Raw genomic sequence first — 24,525 nt, forward strand, 5'->3', positions numbered from 1 at the left:
GGCTACAGACAAATAGCACAAAGCAATAGGGCTTCAGGCACAGGATATTTCGCAGCAGCTGGAGCTTGGACAAGAACGGAAATCAGTAAAAAACAGAAAGGCAGCTGGCCTAAAACTTTCCATGTAAGGAAAAGAGAATATGCATTCAGCCTGGCAGGGAGAAAAGAAAGGAGCCTAGGAAACAAATGCACAAAACCTTTGAGCAAAGTTAGCTTTGCTCAAGTCGTGGTCCTCTAGCAGAAGTCACCTGAGGCACGACACTACACTGGGCAAGCCAGAATGTGGCCACTACAATACTTCATAGGTTTTTGATCTGAATTTTTCAGTTATCCCCACTCCTTAAACTAACCCCAACTAAGGCACAAGGTGACTGAAGGGGAGCACCTCATTGGAACTGAATGTCAACATCTGTTTTATAGTCAATATGGCCCATGGAAATGTTTGTTCTTCTCACCCAAGCCTGACCAGTCATGGGTCCAAAGCCTTGAAATCAAGAACAAGAATCACTACTCTCTTTCTGTCCATTTATTTCTGTGAATACAAGTGAGAAACTCAGGTAGAAGGGAGGCACCTCTCCTGAGTCCTCCCCAAGGCTTAGAATACAGGGAGCGTCTGCTCCTTGGAGCAGATCCAGTAATAATAATAATAATAAAAAGGCACACAGAGCAACAGCATGCAAGCTGGAAAAAGGTCCTTCTCCCTGGGCTTCAGTGCAGCAAAAGTATCTGTGGTCATCAACCCATGGGGAGCAAGAGCCCAGAGTTATTGCTAAGGTTGTGGGATCAGAGCAACCAAAAACTGGGGAGTTATGTGGAAGGATGAACACTGAGGCCAGCCAAGGCAGCAAGAATGAAGCCCTCGGCCTATAGCACCCCACCTGCATACAGAGCAGGAATAGATCTCTCTGGGGGAGTCAGACCCACAGCAACAAGGGACCACTCACATTCAAGTATGAATGGCAGGGCTCCAATGGGGTAAAGAGAATGAACAGCGGGCAACACAAACTTAGGGAAAGCAGAGGAACAAAATTCCCACCTGGATCACATGGAGTACATAGAACTAAATGGAAAGGTGTGTCCCATCTGGCAGAGTTCTGCTTTGGTCCAGCTCTGGAGGGAGCCCAGCCCAGGGCAGACACAGGCACTTTGAAGACCTTAGGCTAAAACCAGCACCAACAGCCCAATCAGCCTCTCTCCCCTGGGACAGCTGAAGGCCAGGTGTGAGGGATATAGAGCAGTTGGGAAGGTGGCTTGGAACTGCAAGACAACAGTCTTTAGGCACTTGGTCTTGCTAATGGGCCCAGACATGGGTTCGGTTGGTCCGAGACACCTTGATCCCACCCACCTCCTAGTTGGCTTTGGCTTTGCCGTTAGAAATGGCACCATTCTCATGAAAGCCATTCTGCTGAGGTTGTGTCATGACCTTGGGCAGACGCTTGCCTCTGGTGTACGAATGGTACCAGAAGTTGGAGAAGAGGAGGAAGAAGATAACGCCGTAAATCCAGATGAGGTGGATGAAGATTGGGTACTGGTAGTCACAGCTGGGCATGAAGTAGTACTGGGAGACGTGGATGGAGACGAGCACAAACTGCAACTGTGAGTGGAGGCAAGAGAAAGTTATGGAGTAAAGAAGGCAGCTATATCCCGTTCCCCTACCCACGGGAGGAAATAGACAGCCCTAGGGACAGGTAGTTCAAGCTGGGAGAGGGAGAACACAGAAAGTCTAGCACAGGAAACAATTGCTACATAAGTTCCTGTAGCTCTTGCCAAGAGAAAGGAAATAAGTCAGACCAATGCCCCAGGCTGGTTGTACCATCGAAAGTTGGGAGTTGTTGGCATGAGTGGCCTGGTCCTCTCCCTTTCCTACTCACCAGTTGAATGGCAGTGATGTGCTTCTTCCACCACAGGTACTTTTGATAGGCAGGCCCTGCAGCTGACAGCGCATAGTAAAAGTACATCACCACATGTACTATCGAGTTCACTAAAGCATGAAATGAGCCCATTCCTCCTGCAGGCCAACAAATAAGAGAAAGATTAAATTCAAATGGTAAAGGAAGAGCTGAGATATGACCAAGTCCTACATACATATAGCAAGACCAGAAAGGAATTCTTCTGGAACATCAGGGACCATGAATATGGTGGTTATGGTGGTAATAGAGTAAAAGAAGTCAGAAATGTTTGTTATTGTTGTCTTTGTGGGGCTTTTTTTGGGGGGGGGGGTTCCTAATCATCTCCAGTTAGTATTCTGTGAAATGCTATTTTGAAGTGCCCACGACAAATTTAGATTTCCAAATGAGCCCCCAGGCCCCAAAAAGTTGAGAACCTTTGATATAAAAATTATACAATATTAACTTTTACCATTCTAAAAGCTCTGTACTTTATTCCAAAAGTTAACAATTCATCACCATCATCTTTCACTATGCAGAGACTCAAGGTGGCTTACAGATAAAATAGAAACAGCTAAAAGCATAGATAGGCCCATTAAAAATCAATTAAATGTTAACAGAATTTACACACACACACACACACACAGAGAGAGAGAGAGAGAGAGAGAGAGAATACATGCCTTCCCTAAATCTCACCTGGGCCAAATTTGGCACCCCACCACCAGCTCCAGGGAAGCACTGAATGGTGGAACACATGCAGGAAGGTCACCTGTTCATTCTTCTTTCTTAGGATGAAGATCACCTGGAAGCAAGAGATTAGAGTGAGATGGGCTTTTCATTTTGGCCAGTGGGCCATTACTCCAGAATGTATAAAAGAGAGGAAGCACCATTGCAGACTCCAAATAGTAACAATCCAATCATTTTCAGTGAGCTAATAAATATCAACTGTACATACTGTAAGAAAATGAACAAAAACCACCCTATCCCAATGAAATACCTACTAGTGTTAGTAGTTAGTCACCATTAATTTGCACAAATGATCCATGTCAGAATAAGTAGGGCTGTCTGACCACATCTGGTAAGTGTTGTTAAGGCCAATACAAATGTGTAGCCATACCCATTTCTGCTCCAAACAAGATACTGTAGGCCTCAAAAAACAAGCACTTACTGTGTCAAGCAGTTCAATGTACTTGGAGATGATGAAGACCCAGGCTACATGGACCATCTACCAAGAAAGAGCAATGTCAGAAATCCTAGTCATCAAAACATAAAGCTCCACCCTACTTTTCTACCCTCATTTTTTCTTCCTTCTGAATCCCCATTTCTCATCTTGAAGTAATCCCACCACAGAATTGCAACATTTGCCAAGCTTGTGCTTACATTAAAAAAACAACAAGAACACTCTCACACGTGGGGGAATGTGAGACAAGATATAGGGTTGAAAGAATGAAAGAACTTACCCGAAGGGCCATGGGATTCTGGGATTGGTCCACAGGGTCACACCTCCAAGTGTAACCAGTCAACCAGCCTGACATAAGGAACTGCAACAAGGAGCCACCATTCAGATACTTCTCAATGATACTACATTCACCAGCTCAGCTTTGTAAACATACCCACAAAAATTACAAGCAAGCCTAAAATTTGTGTTACTAGTTTTATAAGAGGCTAATCAGCTACGTTTCCATGCTCACTGAAGAGAAAGAGAAGCTTCTTCTCTTTGGTCAACATTAAAATGCAGGCAACTATCCTATTAGCAGGAAAATTAAAATAAAATAAATAAAAGTAGCTTGCTATCGAACAGGCTGGAGGAGGACAGACAAAGCTGAGGGACAAGCTTTCCTTCCTTAGCAGCCACCAGCAGTCCATTCATTCATCTGCATAGAACTCTTAGGTCACCAATGGCTACCAAGCTAGTGCCGAAATGGAAGGTTGTACAAGGTACATGTCATACAGCTTCTCTGCCATGCAAATCTCTCTTCTAGGCACTTCTATGAGCAACCATTGGAACAAAATCCTGTGGACTTTTCAGCTGTCACAGCAATCCAAATCCCTTTTGCGCTGTGTTGTGTGTGTGTGTGTGCGCGTGCACGCACACACATACATACTGTAGAGGTGTCCCTTCATCCAGGGCTGCCAGCCTCCATAAGCCACCACCTGCAGAGTAACACCAGTGTCACTGCTGACATAGCCTTCCTCTTTCTGCCCATTGAATGGGCAGGCAGAAGGGCTGCTGGCAGCAGTCTACAGAAAGCCCCCAAACAAGGCTTTGCAGGGATAGTGCTGGGACAGCCCTGCCCCTATCATGTGCTAATAGCACTGGGCCCAATCCGGGTCTGATTGCTGCACCAGCTCCAAGCTGCCACAATACCCCACCCCAACTTCTGTTGCAGCCACCATGCTCAACAATTAGGTGGATGGGGTGCTAGCTCTGCTTCTTCAATAATCCCCACCTGGTTAGGTGGTGTTGTAAATAACTAACTCTGATGTAATTCTGCATACTGACTTAGATATACACACACTTTATCTCCCCATATTTATAGTTTTAAAAATCTGCTTATGTATGTAGTTTTGTCCAGCAATGCCCTTGTACATCCAGCTGCTACAATGCAAGTCCAATAGACTTAATTTGTAACTTAACACTTTTAAAGAAGAGGCACTTCTTAAGATAATTCTCCTGACTATTGACCTGAGCAGGTAATGCTACCCCTGCCAGCTTTAAGAAAATGGAATACCAGTAAGCATGATGCACTCCATCACATAAACACTGACAGAGAAAACATATTTACTGGGAAGGGGTTGTGCAATTCCCAAGTCACATGTATGTACCATTCTGTATAAAAGGCTACAATGGAGACACTAGACAACTGTTGCACGATTATGGCCAGCTGATACTGTATATTTAAGTAAATTACAGCTAGTAGAAACGTGTACATTGTCTGTTAAGCATAGCCTTGCTACACTTCTAGGTCATCATGTGAACAATTCCTGATAGGAAGAGTGAAAGAGTTTATTCATGGAAATTAGCATCCTCATAAAAAACCACACCCTGCATGAACATTAACACCTTAATGTAACCAGACCAAAGGCCCATTGCACAAATGGTTTCCGTTGTCAGGATCCATTAGGTGCATCCCACCCCAAAACCTCTTAACCCCATAAAGCTTTACATATGCCAGGGTGGGAAGGAGTTTGAAACGGACACTGGGGATGCACCACAAGCAGTAACAGCAACATCCCACCAATGGAAGCTATAGCTAATCTATCTAGGAGATGCTTACCTCATAGACTATGTAGAGCGACAGAGCTACCATGGAGGAGTTATAGACAATCATGAACTTCCTGAGGTTCAGAGGTTTCCGGTTGGCCATGATGCGTGGCCCCAATGACAGTACAAAGTAGATATAACCCAGCAAGATGCCCGTCATAGGAAAAGGTGAGCCCATAAGTGGATACGAAGAAATCCGTGGGTCTGAAGGGAAAAGTGGACTGTTCAGAGGTATGCACTGTGCCCAACAACACTCCCTCTGTTATTTTATCAGCAGCTATGCATCTAGGGCAGGATAAGTTAAGTGTTTGAGTCACACCGGGACCCTCAAGCTTTTGTTACACCTGGGGCAGGGGAGGTAGCATCTGTAAGGCAGCCAGAAAGTTGACTACTTCTCTTCTTGAGGCCCCAGTGGGTCACTTTGGCTGAGTAAGCCAAACTCACCTGCTTTCTTTATGAAGTCTTGATACATGTTCACCAGTGAGTCCATGACAACAGTAGTTCAGCTGTTCTGCACAAGAAAGAAAGAGTGAGTCACACCAATAGTACTTGAATTATCTGCAGGTCCAGTCATACGATGCTTCTACAGCACTGCTCCCCATCCTGCACAGAACTGTCAACTATTTTAATGAAGTAAGCAATCCAATCACTTCCTCTCAGAATCTTCCAACTGCCAACTTGGCCCTCCTCATATGACCAGCTACAGAGCTGAAAAATGAGAGATCACATGATCCTAAACACTTCTTGCTATTAGGCAGTATGATTTTGGGAATTCTGTGCCTCTTGCCCATCTGAGCTCTGCACAAAAAGCATTTGCAGCAAAATGCATGCCTATATAGATATAGGAATAAACTGTTTAATCAGGCACAAGGATCTCTCTATAACAGCCACTCTTCCCCATCCTACAATTGTAGTTTAGAATCACTCCAAGCACATGCTGTACAAGTCACAAGCACATCCCCAATAATGCTCTGCATGAACTGCAGCACAATGCACCTCCCCCCACTCGGTGCAAAATGACAGGCAGCCCTGGATTACCCAAGAAAAAGGAAACGCCTTTTTCAAAATGTTCTTTCACCAGCAGGTACAGAACAAACCTTCTCTGAAGTCACAGATTAGGAAAGCAACACACATGCCAACTAGACTCAAATGGTGAAGGCCAGTTCTGTCATAGAAGCCCTACTTGCCCAGCTTTTAAAAGATTTTAAGGAATTGGCTTGTTGTGCCGATTCACAAAACATCCTCTTGCTTCTGGCCCCATGTAAAAGATGCTTGATTCCTGCACCCCAAGATGGCTACAGGATATTTGCATGGCCAACAGCGCAGCCTCAGCAAAAACCCATGTATCAGGTTGCAGAAGATCACATCTGTTATTTCAATTCAGGTCCACTAACACATATGCACACACAAAGCTTGTTGCCCCTAAAGTCTGGAGTAGGTTCAAAGACAGCAAGGAAAGTTTAATGGTCCAACTACAGAAGCTCTAAAAAGTTGAAAGTAGTACAACTGATTGTATGAAAAAAGGAAGGTGATTGCTAAGAACAACTGTCCATGGCATAAGGTCAGTTGCCTGCATCATACAAGGGACTGCAAATTGGAGAGTTCAAAGAACAATTTAAAATACAAGTGAATAAAGAATAAAAGAAACAAATGTAGGATTATCAAACAGCAATAGCACCTAGAGATTTTTAAAGGTTTTCATTAGAACTTCAGGCTCACTCTTCGCTTTGATGTACCCCCACCAAAGAGGAAAAGAAAGGTTGAATGTTTGCCTCTTGAAATTCCATTAGACCCTCTGATCTGCTTATTAGACCCCTATAACCATACAAAATCCAGATTCTACATATCATAATCACTGCAGGATTATTACTGTCAAAGCTTGGAAAAACACCCATAAACCAAGTGAACAATCTATTGTTAGAAAGATATATGAATAGTTAAGACTGATTAAATTAACAATAATTGTAAAGACTTCCTTCTCTATTGCAAAGGAGGTCTGCAGACAGAGGAGGAGGTTCCTCACCAGTGTAGTGTGGCACAGCTCCACTACCATTCCAGCAGTAGGAAGGTCAGAAATTAGGGGGCAGGGAGTTGGGGAGAGACTTCAGACACCGAATCCCAGGCCTTCTCATTTCCCTGATGTAAAGCCAGAGTTACCTCAGCTTCTCCCATTGAAGTCAATAGGGAGAGAAAAGAAATCAAGAGCTCCTCCCACCCCACTTTCCACAGTGCTCGTAGTAAGCTGTCAGGGAATTAAAGGCAATAGTTTTTCCACCATGGACTCCCCACCCTGCCTAACAGAATCAGCGTGTGAAGAAGTCAAGCTTATAAGCAGAATAAATGGAAAAGTTAACCCAGGAAGGGCAGTAGCCAACCAGGAACATTCATGTTTACAAGGGGATCATAATAATTTATTTGTTTGTTTAGTCAAATATAAAATGATTGAATGACGCTAGATTTGATTAATCCTCTCTAGCCATATTTTCCTATAGTTTCCAAGTTTCACCCACAGACGTTCAAGCAGCTAGGGTTCGGTATCTTTTGCTTCTTCAATCCTATACAAATAGTCCAACCAAAGACTCAGGGGGCAAGAAGCAAGTGCTGCAGGAAGTCCAAAAGATACTGACAAGCCTCATAAGCGGGGTCAATAAATTAAGAAAAACTCTAATCAGTTCCTGAAAAATATGTCTCTCTCCCACTTTGCCAACTGACCCAAGTTTGAAAGGTGCTACGAAGGCCTAACAAATGCCTGGTAAAACCTAGCTAATCCCCATAATCTTACTAGGTTTACCAAGAGTAAGCCCCAGACACTGGCTGCTAGTGCAGGAAGAGGGAAATAGTACTAAAGTGCACAAAAACCCATCATACAACAGGCATAGCAAGGGAATTAGGGATAACAACATTCTGAGGTAGCTGACCCTTTGTTCCTTGCAGAAGCTGAGAGCTAGTGAGCAGGAAAAGCCCAGAGGTAAGCGAAACTCATCCCAACAAGCCACAGATTCTACTCTTCACTCCCCTTAAATTGGGAAATCAACCAGGAAGATGAAAGAAAAGCCCTTAATTGCAGCACAGGTAGAAGAATTGTGGTAAGCAAACCATGCCTGATATTGGCAGTTGTTCTTTCCAATCTCCAACATGATAGTTGAGAAGATACTCTAATAGCTGGAAAACGTAGCCAGAGAGGATGGACAAGGAGTTGCAGAGGTGCTTAAGGGGCATTTCTGAATATATTACCCTTACACATCATCTACATGGTTACAATTCAGCACAACCACCTTTATGAGAACCAGGAAGTTCACAGAGCAAAAAGGTCCTGGCTATTGTAGAATATGACTCTTGCCTAGGCAATCTAAGCATTCCTCTCAGCACCTGAAGCACACCTCTCAGTACAGTGGTACCTCGGGTTAAGAACTTAATTCGTTCTGGAGGTCCGTTCTTAAACTGAAACTGTTCTTAACCTGAGGTACCACTTTAGCTAATGGGGCCTCCCGCTGCTGCTGCGCCACCCCTGCACGATTTCTGTTCTCATCCTGAAGCAAAATTCTTAACCTGAGGTACTATTTCTGGGTTAGCGGAGTCTGTAACCTGAAGCGTCTGTAACTCAAGGTACCACTGTATTGTATTTCCCAGAGACAGGAGGTCACAACAACTACCCAGGCACAGTATATGTGCATTCCAAACTATAATCATTTAAAGCATTCCTCTCTCCATAGAGGCTTGCATATGACTGTGATAAGGCAGACTCTGCCCCCAGGCATACAATCCAAAAGAAGTTGTGACACTAAAGGCTCACCCAGGGCAGGATGATTTGAACATATTACGCCAATCCTGGCATGACTGCACAGGCTGCCAGTGAGTTTCCAGGCCCAGTTTCCAGTGAGTTTGAAAGTGCTGGTTTTGACCTACAGTATAAAGTCTTAAACGGTTCAGGACATCAATGCCTCTACGACTGCCTCTCTCTATATGAACTCACCCAGACCCTGAGATCATAATTCAGGGCCCTTCTTTGTGTGCCTACTCCATGAGAGGTCCGGAGGGAGGCAACATAGACCTTTTCTGCAGTGACTCTCCCATCCGTGGAATATTCTCCCAAGGGAAAGCATTCCTCTTCTCCCAGTTCTTTGACTAATTAAATTATACAGTCATACCTCAGGTTACAGACGCTTCAGGTTGCGCTTTTTCGGGTTACGGACCGCCGAAACCCAGAAGTACCGGAACAGGTTACTTCCAGGTTTCAGCAGTCGCACATGCGCAGAAGTGCTAAACCGTGCTTTGCAGATGCGCAGAAGCACCAAATTGCAACCTGTGCATGCACAGACATGCCACTGTGGGTTGTGGACACTGCGGGTTGCAAACGTGCATCCCGCTCGGATCACTTTTGCAACCCGAGCATCCACTGTATAAGGCCTTTTAAACTATGGGGGCAGGGTTATTGTTTTTGTTTGTTACTATGTTACGTATTTTTCTGTTTTTATATTGTAAACTGCCCTGTGATTCTCTGAAGAAGGGTGGTATAGAAATTTAATAAATAAATAAAGGAAAAGAGACTAGAAGAGAAGAGACGAAAAATTCAAGCACCACTTCTTAGTTTTTTTAATTACCAGTCAGAATGGAAAGCTTTCAAGAGGAGGAACCAAACACTGCTTATATCTCAGCAGTGAATGAAGAGACCCTGAAGTACCTTTTAACTTTCTCTCCTTGATGAAATGGGCACTGCTCATTAATATGTTAAAATAGCTAGGTTCTCCTATGCCTTGATGATCGTATGATTGAAGGTTAAGTCCCAAGTCTGGCAGGTCCTAAGCATAGCACCAAGGCTACTGGCTTGCCAAATCAGCAACGCACAAAGATGATGCAGGAATTGCTGTTCTTTCCTCTATCCTATATTGGCCCAACCTGCTCAGCCTGTTTGGGAGAAGGAGTGAATTCAGCTCGGCACCTGCTCACACAGCAGCAGCAGCCCAGCCCCACTGTAGCCTTAAGAGCAGCTGTTTTGTATAGTCAGACAGAAAATACAGCACAGTCTTCCTTATCCCTTGAGTAAATGGGGAAATGCAGGGGAGACTGCAAAAATCTCAGAAGCCCGTTACCATACAAAATATGGCCATATTGTATTGTCCAAGTACCATCCACCTCAGTCCACTACATAACCAAGTTATCAGGTCAGACTGGAAGGACAGCCAAGGTAGGAATCCGCCCCAACTGCATTCTGGCAGGTTGCTGTGAGGGGTCTTAAAACAGAATCCCAACCAGGGCCTGGGGGAGAGAAGTGCTTCAGTTGAGATAATCCTCCTACTCAGTAAAAAATGAGGTTCTCAAAAAAACAAAAAAACAAAAACAAAGCAAGTGAGATGATCAAAGAGCAAGGGTCAGGACACCATCAAGGAGGATGGGAATCATCCCTCTGAGCTGTGACTACAAATGCAAGGGATCATGGCTATAATTCAACAGGAATTATATCCACCATGTGCTTACCAGTGGAAATCCACAGAGATTAACTAGACACACACATTGGGATTAAGCTCATTTGTGTCTCTACTTGTACTGCTGCAAATTTTCATATGTGGATTCCAGCTCCACCCACCTCTGCAAACAGGGGCCTGGCAACTCTCTGATACATCCTGTCAGGCCCATAGCTTTGTTGCATCTCCAACCCACAGACGTTCCATAGCCAACAACACAAAGCCCTGCACCCACATTAGTGTCTTGTATAGAAGGGTTGTGCCTGGTACTGCCACCCACATGGGAGCAGGGAGGAATCTCTCAATAGCATACTGATGCAGAGATGGGGGAGGGAACTGGAATGCTCCTATGATTGGCCTGCCAAGGGGCTGCACAAATATCCAGAGCAATAGGGAAAAGGCAGCCCTGGAAAAGCAACACTGACACAGAGAGTTGTCAAAAGCCCACATATTACTCCTATAAATCCTAATGATCAATCTGGTCACTAAACACACGTCTGCCATTGAACAAGCCCAATCATATATCCCAAAGGCTGATACCTCTGTTTAATAGCAAGGCATTTCTTAGAATAAGCCCTTAAGAGACTTCCCTTAGTTCTCTAACGTATTGCAGGCTGTGTTAAAAATCCAAACAAGCTATAGAAAGGGGCCACAACAGGTCCAGACAGCCATAGTAAACTACAGTGGTGCCCCGCAAGACGAATGCCTCGCAAGACGAAAAACTCGCTAGACGAAAGGGTTTTGCGTTTTTTGAGTCGTTCCGCAAGATGAATTTCCCTATGGGCTTGCTTCACAAGATGAAACGTCTTGCAAGTTCTTGCGAGTTTGTTTCCTTTTTCTTAAAGCCGCTAAGCCGTTAATAGCCGCTAAGCCGTTAATAGCCGCTAAGCCGCTAATAGCCGTGCTTCGCAAGACGAAAAAACCGCAAGACGAAGAGACTCGCGGAACGGATTAATTTCGTCTTGCGAGGCACCACTGTACAAAAATACTTTAAGGTCAAAAGATAACTGCAGTGGCCATTTGGGAGGCCTGAAGGTTGCAAGGCAGGAGTATGTGTGGCTCAGTTGTCTATTCAAGCCCCATGCCCCTTTGAGATTTAACATGCCACTACAGTGGACCCTCTGGATATGAATTTAATTTGTTCCGGGGGTCCGTGCGCACCCCGAAAAATCCATATCCAGAGGCGCCGCTTCTGCACACACGCGCAGCGCGACAGAGCACTTCTGCACATGCGTGAGCGGCGAAACCCGGAAAAATACTTCCAGATTTGCCGCTTTCGCAACCCGAAGTTTATGTTGCTCAAGAGTAACATAACCCAAGGGTCTACTGTACTTATTAGCAAGACATAGCTCCCCACTATGTACACCAAAGGAGGCAGACAAACCTTATGACATTGGAAATATACACCTCCTTAAGCAGCTATCTGGCTCATATTAGTGGTTCCCAGATAGACACACTCAGGAACCAAGCCTACAAAAATTTATTTACGAAGGAGACAGAAATGCATTTACTGAAGACTTTCCAGACCCCAATTTCTCATACAACTCTCCCAATCTTCTTATTACTCTGAAAAACCCCCAACAGATTTACATCCCAAGGCTCAGGAGGTCATCCTAACCTCAAAATGTAACATATCCTATGGGAATCTTGAACTAAAATTAAAATTGATATATTTACTAAATAAATCAAAATTACTTCCAATGGAGGCCACCATTCAGCACTCCTGGGTCACGCCATGCATTTCTCCTTCACCATTTTCAGGCATGACTTTCCCTCTCCAGCCTGGTCATTATAATTTTGGCTAGTATTCACAGCCTTTTAGGAATAGGATACTATTATTTTGTATTCTCCAACTCAGTGAAAAGTTGCAAGGTCACACCTAAAGGAAAGTTATTGTTCTCATCTATTATCAGGGGGAATTCCCAAGCACAAACAGGAATAAGTAGCATTGGCTCTACCAGCAGAAGCCAATCAAGGTTGCTTTCACCTCAAGAGTCCTAGATAGCTACGGTACCTCCACTAGTTCTCCACCTTGATATGGCAGCCACTTGTAACTATACTCTCTCTCCTCCTCCCAGCTAGAACTCATGGACAATGTCAATAATTAAAGTCACATGCGTTTCCCGGGTGATAATCCAGGCTTGGTTTAGACAGAGATCTTGCCTGCCCTAAGGCAAAATTATTCAGAGAAACTAACTGCTGCTGAGCAGTTCAAACTCTTATAGCCTTGAGAGCCAAGCTGTACGTAAATAAGCCTCTCTACTTAATAATGTTTCAGATAAGGAGCGAGAACAGGCAAATGCCACAAAACATGCCTCTTTCCCTCCATACACAAATATCCATTATGGAAGGGATGGGGAATCTGAGGTCCTCCAGTGCTGCAGTAGGAAACAGACTAGCTAGAATACTGTAGGTGGATGAAAGTTAACACACATCCAAAGTCAAACTCATTATAGACCTCCAGGTGAAATAAAGTAGGCCCATGACTCAGGGATAGCCTCTGATGGGATGATCTTGTAACATGAATCATCCATGAGTCTGCTTGATGAGAATGCATGATCATGGTAACCAGGCCCCAAAGCCACATATTAAGATTGCCATATGTCCTCTTTTTCCAGGACACATACTCTTTTATGGGTATGTAAAATGAGAGCCATCATAGTGATCGATAGTTAAAAGCAGAAGTCAGTAATGTGTCCCCTTTTTTGATCTTCAAAATATGGCAAGCCTAATAGCAGACTGGAGAGAGAAAAATCCCAGCCATCAATAAATTTTACACTAGCACAGAGAAAATATATTTTCGAGTCCTGCTTCCTAGTGTCCCCAGTCATGTTATGTTTCTTCTAGATAGCAATGCAGACATGGGCAGTAGCAAGACTGACCCTAGACCAAATGGCACTACAGGAGCAACTCTGGCTCCTTTCCTCCTAATTCATTCATACCTTTCTATTGCATATGTAGCTCATTTCATGACTTTATAGTATACTTTACATGCGTAAATTAGTCTCTAAAAAGATGCTAGAATCTGTAAATCATATTCATGTTATATGAACCATTTACTATTTGTTTCAGCCAGTGTTAAAAACTAAAGATATATAAGCTAGGTGCCAAATGGCTCCTTAAACCAAGCTTGCAACTGCCAAAATGGAATGTCTAGTTGTCATTTTGGGGCAAGAAGGCTCTAGTCTTATTTTTCAAACAATGGACTGACTGTGATTGGTTCTTAAAGAAAAGTTGCTTGATCCAGGGACAGTCCACATATATTGGCCTATTCCAAGTTCTTTTTCTTAATGGTGACTGCTTCTGCTCAGGCTGCACAGAAAAAGCATTTGGTTCCAGAAACTCATTCCGATTGTGCAGATAAAATGTAACTGATAGAATTCTAAGGGGGGGGTATTCGTGTGTGAAATAGTGTGCGAAGTCCAGATCCAATGATTCCCCAGGCATGCACCTCCAGATGGTGATGTCAGGTGCCACAGAAGGGTGGGAAAGCTTCAGCTGCCCACTACTTTCTCTCCAAGTCCATTGCCACGGTGGGAGGGGGGAGGTATTTCAAAATCAAAGGAGCACCTAAGTCAGGCATAGGCAAACTTGGCCCTCCAGTATACAGAGTTTCACCTGTATACTGCTACTTTAATTTTATATACATAATTTTACCCACCCAGCCTCAATTTAATCAGTTTCACCAGAGACTGCAGGTAGGGTGGGGACAGCAAATGGTGGCGGCCAAGTTAGATTGATACCTATGTGGTTGTGATTAATGGTACTAAACATTAGATGAACCAGGGAAAGATTTGTGAATAATAATTATTTTAAATGCAAGCTTGATTTTGATTTAACTTCTCTTCCCAGCAGCAAAATTTGTTAATATGGCACCCTGAGCAAGGACATAATTTGGTCCCCCCCGCCCCATATTTCATATTTTCACAATAATTCCTTCTGGTACAGTTGCTTTTTAAATGAATCTTCTCAGTTAAATACCCATATAAATAAATGTATTGCTATTAATATTATATTGTGCCCCCCTTGGCTTGGTGCCTTGTGCAGGGGAACTACATGCACTACTCTAAATCCAGTGCAGCTCTTTCCACAGAATTGGAGTTACGCTTCTCTGACCCAAGTACAGTGGTACCTCTAATTATGAACTTAATTCGTTCCGGAGGTCCGTTCTTAACCTGAAACCGTTCTTAACCTGAGGTACCACTTTAGCTAATGGGGCCTCCCGCTGCCACTGCACAATTTCTGTTCTGATCCTAAGATAAAGTTCTTAACCTGATGTACTACTTCCGGGTTAACGGAGTCTGTAACCCAAAGTGTTTGTAACCCGAGATGTTTGTAACCCAAGGTACTACTGTAAGGTGTTGGTCCAGCATGGCAGCATGCCAGTAACAGCAGCATTTCCCACAAGTACATTCCATGCACTCACCTAGAACACTGAAGACAGGCAAGGCAGAAAGCCAATAAGGAAAGAATCGCCACGTCTGGAAGGAAGCTGCTACAGACATGTAGAGATGAAACCTATACCATACATGCAACACCAAACCAGCCTAGCTATGTAGCTAGCTGTGTTCTATTGTGAATCAGGGTGAGTGGCAGAAAGTCTAGTAACCCAAAAGAGATAACATATTCAGTGTGACATTTAAAAATATACAGCAAGTCATAATAAAGTCAATGGTAGGGTTTATATTACTGCACTTTGGATTTAGACATATTGTCTCTAATTGGCCTGGTGCAGTTACTGATATAATCACATTTTCATTTTTCTTGACAAATTAGGAAGAGGTGCTCCTTTAAGTCTTTAAATTATGGCAGGTCATTACAAGAATTCTGTAACTAAGAAACACTGCCCAATTTTTAAATTTTTGCTGCTCCCTCCTAGTTTCTTTTAGATTGTAAGTCTGAGGGCAGAGACTGTTTTGTCACTTCTAAACTACTATCCAGGGAGTCTTTTTTTTATTACTAAAATGCAATATAAGAATGCTTTACATAAATAATTACTATCTACATAGTACAGTGGACCCTCAGGCTGTGAACACAGCAAACCCAGAAGTGTATACTTCCGGGTTTCGCCTCGCATGTATGCGCAGAAGCACTCCGCGTGCCTCGCACACAAGCACACAATTGCGTTGCGCGTGTTTTCGGGGTGCGAACGGACCTCCAGAACGAATTAAGTTTGTATCCAGAGGATCCACTGTAGTTCTAACTTTACATAATTTCTATTCTAAATATGCAAGATCTGACCAAGCCTTTGGAGCTGATGTGGCATTTATCTCTGGTCTCACCCATAGGTTTCCTGGAAGTTGCCAATGCCATGGCAGCATTTTAACCCTACACAGCCAGAAACAAACCTAGAATCATATAACTGAAGAGTTGGAAGGTACACCAAGCGTCATCTAGTCCAGGCATAGGCAAACTTGGCCCTCCAGATGCTTTGGGACTACAACTCCCATTATCCCTAGCTAACAGGACCAGTGGTCAGGGATGATGGGAGTTGTAGTCCCAAAGCATCTGGAGGGCCGAGTTTGCCTATGCCTGTTCTGGTCCAACCCCTTGTGTTGCAGGAACAGAGTTTGGGCTCACAGGTAGGGTTTGAAGTAAGCTCTTCTCCCACCAACAGCCTCCCAGAGGTGTTGAAAGGGCTGTGGGTCAGTGGTATTGAGCAACTGCTTTGCATGCCAACTCCACCCGAGTGGTTCAAATCTCTACTCACTTCACTGGGTACCATTGGGCGAGTCACCATCTCTTAGCCTAACCAACCCTGCAGGGTTTTGTGAGAGTTAAAATGAGGACTATGCATACCACCTTGAGCTCCTCAGAGGAAAAGGTGGGCTATAAATCAATAAAATTAGTAAGTGTTGATGCTGCACCCACCTGTCTCATTCATACAGCACATTGTTCAAATGTGCCCATGAAACAATCCACGGTGCCCACCTAAATCAGTGTCTTGAGTAAAGGTGTCCTGGGTGGCAAGCAAGTGGATGCCTCAGAATTGCTGCAGGCCACTAAGTTTACCAGCCAGTGTGTATGCATTTTATGAAATAATTAAGGGGGGGGGGAGACTGCTAGGAGGTTTTGGAGGATTAGAAGGAAAAAATACATAGGATGCTCCCTCCTGAGTCAGACTACTGGTCCATCTAGCTCAGTACTGTCTACACTGACTGGCAGCAGCTCCTCAAGGTTTCAGATAGGGGCCTACCTGGAGATGCTGCCAGAGGGGGTTTTTTTTTCTGCTGCTCCAGAGAAGCGGACACGGAGCAATGGATCCAAACTACAAGAAAGAAGATTCCACCTAAACATTAAGAAGAACTTCCTGACAGTAAGAGCTGTTCGACAGTGGAATTTGCTGCCAAGGAGTGTGGTGGAGTCTCCTTCTTTGGAGGTCTTTAAGCAGAGGCTTGACAACCATATGTCAGGAGTGCTCTGATGGTGTTTCCTGCTTGGCAGGGGGTTGGACTCGATGGCCCTTGTGGTCTCTTCCAACTCTATGATTCTATGATTCTAGGTTGAATCTGGGACCTTCTGCATGCAAAGCAGATGCTCTCCCACTGAGCTATGGCCCCTCCCTTAAAAATAATGCAAGATTCTGGTTCTCATGGCTTCAAATTAAAGGCTGGTTTAAATAGGGACACAGAAAGCTGCCTAATGCCTTATATATAGGATGAGCTCTACTGAGTCAGACACATTGATCCAACTAGCTCAGGAGTGTCAACACTGACAGGCAGCAATGGCTCTCCAGTTTCAGGCAAGGAGGGTGACACCTCTAGCCCTACCTGGACTGAACTTGGAACCATCTGGAAGCAGCTACTCTGCCAGGGAGCTACTTCCCTTCCCAAAAAATCAAAGCTCCACCAGATAGGGAGAGAACAGACATCCTAGCAGGGCTCAGGAGCTCTCCTGGATGGGAGCAAGACATGATGAAGAGGGTGGCCTAATGATGACACCTTTCTCTTCCAATGAGTATACAGGGTCTCCAACACCAGGCAGGGGTTATACCATATTTACTCGACTCTAATGCACCATCAAATCTAATACGCGCCTCATTTTTCAGAACCTTGAAATCATAAAAAGTACTTGCTGGCAAATGTAAATGAGTCATCTAATCTAATACACACCTTAATTTTTGCAACATACCGGTAATTTGCCCAACGAAGCTGAGCATTAGATTCAAGTAAATACTGTATTTTTACAGTGTATGCTAGGATAAAATATTTTAAGATACGCAATCGCAAAGCTTGCTTTTGAAATTCAACTCCAATCTAACAAGAGTTTCACATGTAGGCAGATCAGGGAGCTTGCATGCATTCTTCTAAACTAGATGCAACATGTTGTCTCACACATCTTTCTCAAAAAAATTTTATTATCAAAAAGCACCTGTCTGGTGCTTTTAAATGCCTCCAGCTGCTTGGTAGCCACTGAAGAAGCCATCAGCCTTCCCCTGCAGATGTAAGAGGAAAGGGCTTGCTCAGCAGAGCATACATTTTGCATGCAAAATGTCTCAGGTCCAATTCCTGAAATCTCCAAGTAGGATTGAAGCCCTGAAAAGCCATTGTCAGTCAGTGTAGTGAACTAGATGGACCTATGTTCCTATTAACTTGTGGCCTTTCCTTGCCAGAAGATCTAAGGCCTATACCCTGTGACACTCTGGAAGGGTTTAACAGGGGACGGCCATTTATTTAACTGTGCATTTAAGTGGAATGGAGATCTTTAGCGTGTGTGTGTGTGTGTGTGTGTGCGCACACACACACACACACAAAAAACCACTGCTGTCTTCTCTCATCTTCAGTCTTTTGTTGGACAACAAAAGAGGTTTAAAGACCTTAATGCAAATCTTTAAAAATGTAGCATAAGCACTAATAACTGGGAAACACTGGTCTGCGAGTTCTCCAGTTGAAGAACAGCCTTTACCAAAGGTGTCACGAACTTTGAAGAAGCACAAACTCAGGGCAAAACCGAGAAACAAGCTAAGAGGAAGGCAAATTTGGCAAACCCTCACCATGATTGCCTCCCACCCAGAAACCTATGTCCCCATTGTGGAAGGACGTGTGGATCCGGAATTTTCCTCCAGTCACTTACAGACTCACTGTAAGACTGTGTTCATGGAAGACAATCTTACTCAGCTACAAGGGGTCACCAAAGAAGAAGACATCTTCAGTATTCCTATTTTGCAAGTATAGGGCCTGTTTGGGAGCAGATGCTACTTGGCATGCACTAACTGAGCAGGAAAAGAGCTACCAGAGCCAGGGTTAAGCAGTACACTATTTCTCTACTTACTACAAGGCATCCACTAACTGCTTTTCATTGTGTTTTAACTAATAGTTACAGGGAATGATGTAAGAGAGTAAGACACAAGATCTCAGGTGTTGCAGGACACAGCAGGAACATTTTTAAGCTACAAGGCAGGAAGAACTGTTATGCCTAAAAATAAGTTTGATTCTTTTTTTAAAAAAAGTCATGATTTTGAATACCATAGAATACATGTTAAAAATCACAATTGCCAAGATTCTTAGAAGGTTGATGCTGGCACCTAATCTTTGAAGCACCAATTTCATCAGATGATCACCTCCCCAAGATGGCATCCAAGGCACCAAGCTACTGAGTGACATCACACTGTGCGCCTGTGGCGTGACTTGTCAGATCTACGAAAAGTAACTAAAAGCAGTTAGTAATCTCCTGGGTTTGAAAGATCTTCAGAATGCAATTTTTTGCTGTATAAACACAAATACTGTAAATGCTTATTTAATTCTGTTACGCTTACTTCTTTGGAACAAGGTTTGGGTGGAGGCTGTATAGGGTAACTAGAAAACTACTCCATTGGAAGTAAGGGGAAGGGAAGGGTACGCTCACAAGTTATACCCATCATTTATCTTCCTCTCCTAAGTGAATGAGGGCTGTAAACTGCTCTACCTACACCTTATTCTTATTTCCATCCCCAATTTATGTAATTAGCTACATAGTACAGTTTGTGCAACAGGATCACAAGAGGGGATGGATTTGTGGCGCAACTGGTTTCTCTTACAGAATCAGCTTAATTTCATTCTTGCAGGTGCAACTAGTTCCATCATCTCTGGAACCAAATTTGACAGCAAAGCATGAATGCTAAAAGGATAGGCAAATGTTTAAGAGAGAAGAAGCAGAAGTGACAGAGATTAGCAAAACTCAGCTACAGAAACCCCAAACAGAAGTCTCGATTCCCACATTACGGTAACTTGCCTTGCCACTTTCACCCTGTACTACAGTTCCTGTGCTTTTTGGGTAAGCTAAAACCTCACCCTTCAGAGGCATCCGAAGCCTCGCTCAAACCTCGAGGCGACCTAAAGGCCTCCTTTTGGCCTCTACCACAGCAACCGACCCCAAGGTTTAGCCTTCCGCAAGAACGAGCGCGGAGCCCCTCGAAACTACCCTGCAGCGCTTACATCCCTCTCGCCGCTGAGGCTTGGCGGCCGCTCCTGGGAAAAATTATTTCCCCTCCTCGTTCCACCCCGAAGGCAGGCGCTGCTGTCTCTGGGGAAAGGCGGGAGGGAAGCTTCCTTGGCCCACGGCCGGGGGAGCTAAGCAAGCGGCGCTCCTGCCTCTCTTGAGGCCCAGGAGTTACTCCTGTCAAAAGTTGCCGAGACGCCCTGCGCGGCCTCTGTCAGGCGCCGCTAACCAAAAGGAAAAAAGCCGCTTTCCCCGTCGGCTCTGCGAAACCGCAGAGAAAAGGGCTGCCGGGCGCGGCTCTCTGCCGTCCCGACGCCTGGCAAGCGAAGCGCCGGGGCCCGAGCAAACAGGGCGTGGCTGGCTGGCAGGCAACGGAGGAAGGCAGAAGCGCGTGAAGCCGGACACCGGTCCCCGGCCCCTTCGGGACTCGGGAGATGCCCCCTCAGCGCCCTCCCTCAGCCTCCGTCGGAGAGCGGCCCGACGACTCACCCGCCTGAGGACGAGGAGAGAACCGGCGCGTCCCTGAGAGCTGCTTGCACGGCTACTATTTCCTCCTCTGAAGACCCGCTTCGGAGTCACCCCAGAGTTAAAGGGGGCCGCCCCGAGCGCTCCGCTGCCGGTGATTGGCAGAGCGGCGCTGACTACAAGCTACCTCACTGAGGAGGAGCCAGTCGTCTTGCTCGCCCCGTAGGAAGGCGCGCTCGCCGGGTGGAGAGGCCGCCAAGCTGGAGGGCGGAGGTGGTTGGTTGGGGGGAGGGAGGGAGAGGGGTTTGAGGCCGCCCTCTCGCCCTCGGATTTGGCTGCAGGCGCTCCCCGAGGGCCAAAGCGTGCTTAGTGCACTTGTTGCAGAACTACTGAGCGCTGCTGGCAGGGCTGCTCCTCCTGCACCCGCTTCAAGGTCCTGGAGTCCGGTCTTGAAGACCTCTGCCGCTCCGTCCTATGCATGTTTACTCGCTTCCTTGGGGCGAGAGCTACGCTAGGTGTGACGCACGCTACTAACTCAAGTGACTCGTTTTTTTGGTTTGTTTTTTTAAAAATAAATATCAGGAAGGAAACGGAGGACTCTTAGAGCAGGGCAGCAAAAGAGGAGCGATAACCCCCGCCCCGCCCGGCCACCAGGCCGTGGTCTTCTCCCGGTAGAGAAGCTTTCTTTGGCAACATTTACTCCCACTAAAATGAGAGGCCCCAGCTATTTCCAGCTTCTGAGGCTCCTAAGCCTTCATAAAAAAATAAAACATGAGGAAAACAAAAGAAGGCAAACCCCCCCCCCCCCCAAGAAGCGACACGATTTGATTTATTATTATTATTAATCAGTAACACTTTTCTAGATGAGGAGATGTTTTGTGGCACATCATACCAAAACGTGATACAAGTTATGAAACTTTTTAAAATGCCTAAAAATCATCAAGGGTCTAAATCTGAGGAGCCCTGTTGAGCTCAAAGTCCGTAGGACCCCCTCTGATCAGCCATGATCTGGATGGAGCTTGCTAACAACTCCTGGGAATTATTTTTTTTTAAGGAACATTTTCATCATTATTTTAACTATTAAAGTTTTTTATCCCACCTTTCCATCTCTAAAGAATGTCCAGGGCAGTCAACATTCATACTTTAAGAATAAGCTTGATGAATCAACCAAGTGAAAAACAGTTGCACTGCCCCAAATATTTGTTGTTGTTTAGTCGTGTCTGACTCTTCGTGACCCCATGGACTAGAGCACATCAGGCACTCCTGTCTTCGCCCCAAATATACCTAGGCACAAACCATTTATTGGCAAAGTGAAAAACCTGCAAGAACAAAAACATCTTCAAAGAATAATATCAAGGAGAAGGGCCAGTCAGATCTCATTGGGCAGAGAGTTCTACCAGCTGGGTATTTGCAATGGAAAAGACCCTTTCACACATATCAACTGTCAATCTACACAGGAAATGTCCAGTAGATTCCACAAAACTTACTTCAATAATTTGGCCAGTTAGAGGCACAGGAAAAAGAATCAAACAGCCTGTGTCTAACATTTACAGATGCAAGTTCCAGCTCCCACATGAAGTATATGTTGACAGGTAATGTTCAGTTTGGGTCGCAGATGGTGCTGTGGGTTAAACAACAGAGCTTAGGACTTGCCGATCAGAAGGTCGGCGGTTCGAATCCCTGCGACGGGGTGAGCTCCTGTTGCTGGGTCCCTGTTCCTGCCAACCTAGCAGTTCGAAAGCACAAGAAAGTGCAAGTAGATAAATAGGGTAAACACCGTTTCTGTGCGCTGCTCTGGTTCGCCAGAAGCAGCTTAGTCATGCTGGCCACATGACCCGGAAGCTGTACGCCGGCTCCCTCGGCCAATAAAGCGGGATGAGCGCCGCAACCCCAGAGTCGACCACGACTGGACCTAATGGTCAGGGGTTCCTTTACCTTTTTAATGTTCAGTTTAAAAACATAGTTGACTCTGCAGTTGCTGAAAATACACACTTGATTGCAAATTCCCTTTCTTTGCACTCATCTCTTTACGGGCCCAATGATGTTTGAATCCTCCATTCAATATTGTTAATAGGAACACCATAGAAATAGAATCTTGCAGAGCCTCCTTATAATTAAAGCATGATAGCACAACAATAGAACTAATATTACAACAAAACAAGATCACATATTGGAGTATAAAAGGAAAAGGTAAAACCATTATCCAGCTAAAATAAACAAAAAAGAGTAGACAATCTTTTTGGCCTTGAGGGCCACATGCAGTTGTATATTGGGAACCATTCATTCACATCTACGTGAAAGAACAATTTTGCCTACATTGGGAACTCTGGGGAGTGGAGGCTTTAACTGCACTCCCAGTGCCGAAAAAACGTTGCCTCTGCACTGCTTGATAGACCGCACAGAAAGCAGCCAGGGCTGCATACGGCCTGCAGGTTGGCCAAATGTGAGCTAAAGACCAAAAACAATCATGCAGCAGAGTGAAAAATAATCAGCTGATTAGGTCAAAGTCCTGCCAAAGTCCTGTATACTAGTGAAAAGCCATTAGAGGGGTTTAAATAGGCCTCCAGGAAGACAACCCTTAGCACATTCCTAAGAAATTTACCTAAGATGGTGGGATGCAGAGAAGATCATCTCCAGAAGAACTTAATATATGGGCAGGTTTATATTGGAGAAGATGGTTCTCCAAGTAACCTGGTCCTAAGCCACTTAGGACTTTAAAGGTAATTAGTACTTTGAACTGTTGCGAAAACAAATATTTTGTATTTTTATGTGGTGAACCGCCCTGTGATCTTTGAAGGAAGGGCGGTTTCCAAATTTAATAAAATGAATAAATAAATAAAAGAGATCCCACACATGGGTTCCCTTTTGAATGTTAAAGTTGAAACATCATTTATGCATCACGTTGTCAGCATTTGCTGCACCAAAAGCCACACTAAGTGGGGCACTTGGCTGATCATTCTCACCCTGTAAGGTAAACAATGCATAGTTATAGTTATAAATTTTGAAGATTGAACTCATCTTCCAACTTATATGATGAAAATATTGACTATCCTCCACTACCACCCCATATTAACCACAAGCAAGTAGGCATAAAGCAGATCTAACAATAAAGATACATTGTCCTGCTAAATGGTGAAGATAACCGTACCATACTTCTGAAACTGATTAGATATCGCACAAGTGATTGATAAAACTCACTACTTGGCAGGACAGTACAAACAACCAGTGATAACGTCCACACTGGTACTACTTGGTAAATGATTATTTATATTCACTCACTATTTATTCTGAAGGCAATCTCAACGAAACACCAAGTGAGTATACAAAGTTGTAAGTGGGACAGGGGGAGGAGAGGGGGAGAGGGGTTAAATATGCTCTCTGTTCCTGTTTTTGAAAATGCAAATAATAATAAACACATTTTAAAAAGTAAATAAACACCATGTAAGTAAACTGCCAGTCTCTGTCATAAATCCAGGGAACAACATAATTGACTCCTACACTCGGACGCAGTCCCAGGGTCTGGGTTGCACAAGAGCAGGATTAAACTAACCAGCTTTCACACTGACACAATTCAGGATGCTATCTCCTCTGTCATGTATATTCTGACATTATGGACAAGAACTGAAAACTAAAAACATATTCTCATTTATCACTGTCACCAACCTTTTTTGGATCTGGGGGCACACATGGAATTTGAAAAAGATGCCAACAATGCCAGTCACAAAATGGCTGCTGCCAGGGGGTGTTGCCTAACACAAAATGGCTGCCACCTCCAAAAAAATAGAAAAAGAAAAGCTTCAGGAACATAAAATGGTTCAAATAAAGAAAATCTATTCAATTGTGTTGTCGCTTACAATAAAAGTTTGAAAAAAGTATTGGTTATTATGTTGTCTATTGCTGGTGTGCTGCTATAGATTACAACTAAAAATAAAAGATAACTGAATCTAGAAATAATTTTGAATTACTATAGCTAGCCCATGGTCACTAATAAACAGACATAATTTCTGATGGCTGGAAAGTTTCTTGGTTTG

At 44.3% G+C, this 24,525-nt stretch overlaps 1 protein-coding gene across 3 annotated transcripts; it reads right to left on the reverse strand.

The window, feature by feature from the left end:
* Positions 1-510: 510 nt before the first annotated feature.
* Positions 511-24,247, reverse strand: ELOVL1 (ELOVL fatty acid elongase 1). 3 transcript variants are annotated; one of them, XM_081009549.1, is made up of 8 exons: positions 24,158-24,247; positions 5,595-5,661; positions 5,164-5,354; positions 3,346-3,426; positions 3,054-3,110; positions 2,582-2,687; positions 1,871-2,007; positions 511-1,593 (listed from the first exon to the last, which is right to left on the reverse strand). In XM_081009549.1, exons 2-8 carry the CDS (start codon positions 5,638-5,640, stop codon positions 1,348-1,350), a joined length of 864 nt encoding a protein of 287 aa, XP_080865675.1. In that variant the 5' UTR covers positions 5,641-5,661; positions 24,158-24,247; the 3' UTR covers positions 511-1,347. The 3 variants fall into 3 exon arrangements, with proteins under 3 accessions (XP_080865675.1, XP_080865674.1, XP_080865676.1); XM_081009548.1 differs by lacking the exon at positions 24,158-24,247 and adding an exon at positions 20,519-20,677; XM_081009550.1 differs by lacking the exon at positions 24,158-24,247 and adding an exon at positions 20,519-20,660 and having other exon boundaries at positions 5,595-5,656.
* Positions 24,248-24,525: the final 278 nt, after the last annotated feature.

Source organism: Podarcis pityusensis (genome assembly GCF_964106645.2).
Source record: "Podarcis pityusensis genome assembly, chromosome: 6".
NCBI classification, from domain to species: domain Eukaryota; kingdom Metazoa; phylum Chordata; class Lepidosauria; order Squamata; family Lacertidae; genus Podarcis; species Podarcis pityusensis.

What these genes read in the sequence shown, in the direction of transcription:
- ELOVL1 (XM_081009549.1), bottom strand. Translation starts at nt 5,640, where the DNA reads ATGGACTCACTGGTGAACATGTATCAAGACTTCATAAAGAAAGCAG. An exon ending in AGACTTCATAAAGAAAGCAG is followed by an intron (nt 5,355 to 5,594) that starts GTGAGTTTGGCT and finishes TTTTCCCTTCAG; the next exon opens with ACCCACGGATTTCTTCGTAT. An exon ending in ACATTGAACTGCTTGACACA is followed by an intron (nt 2,688 to 3,053) that starts GTAAGTGCTTGT and finishes TCTTGCTTCCAG; the next exon opens with GTGATCTTCATCCTAAGAAA.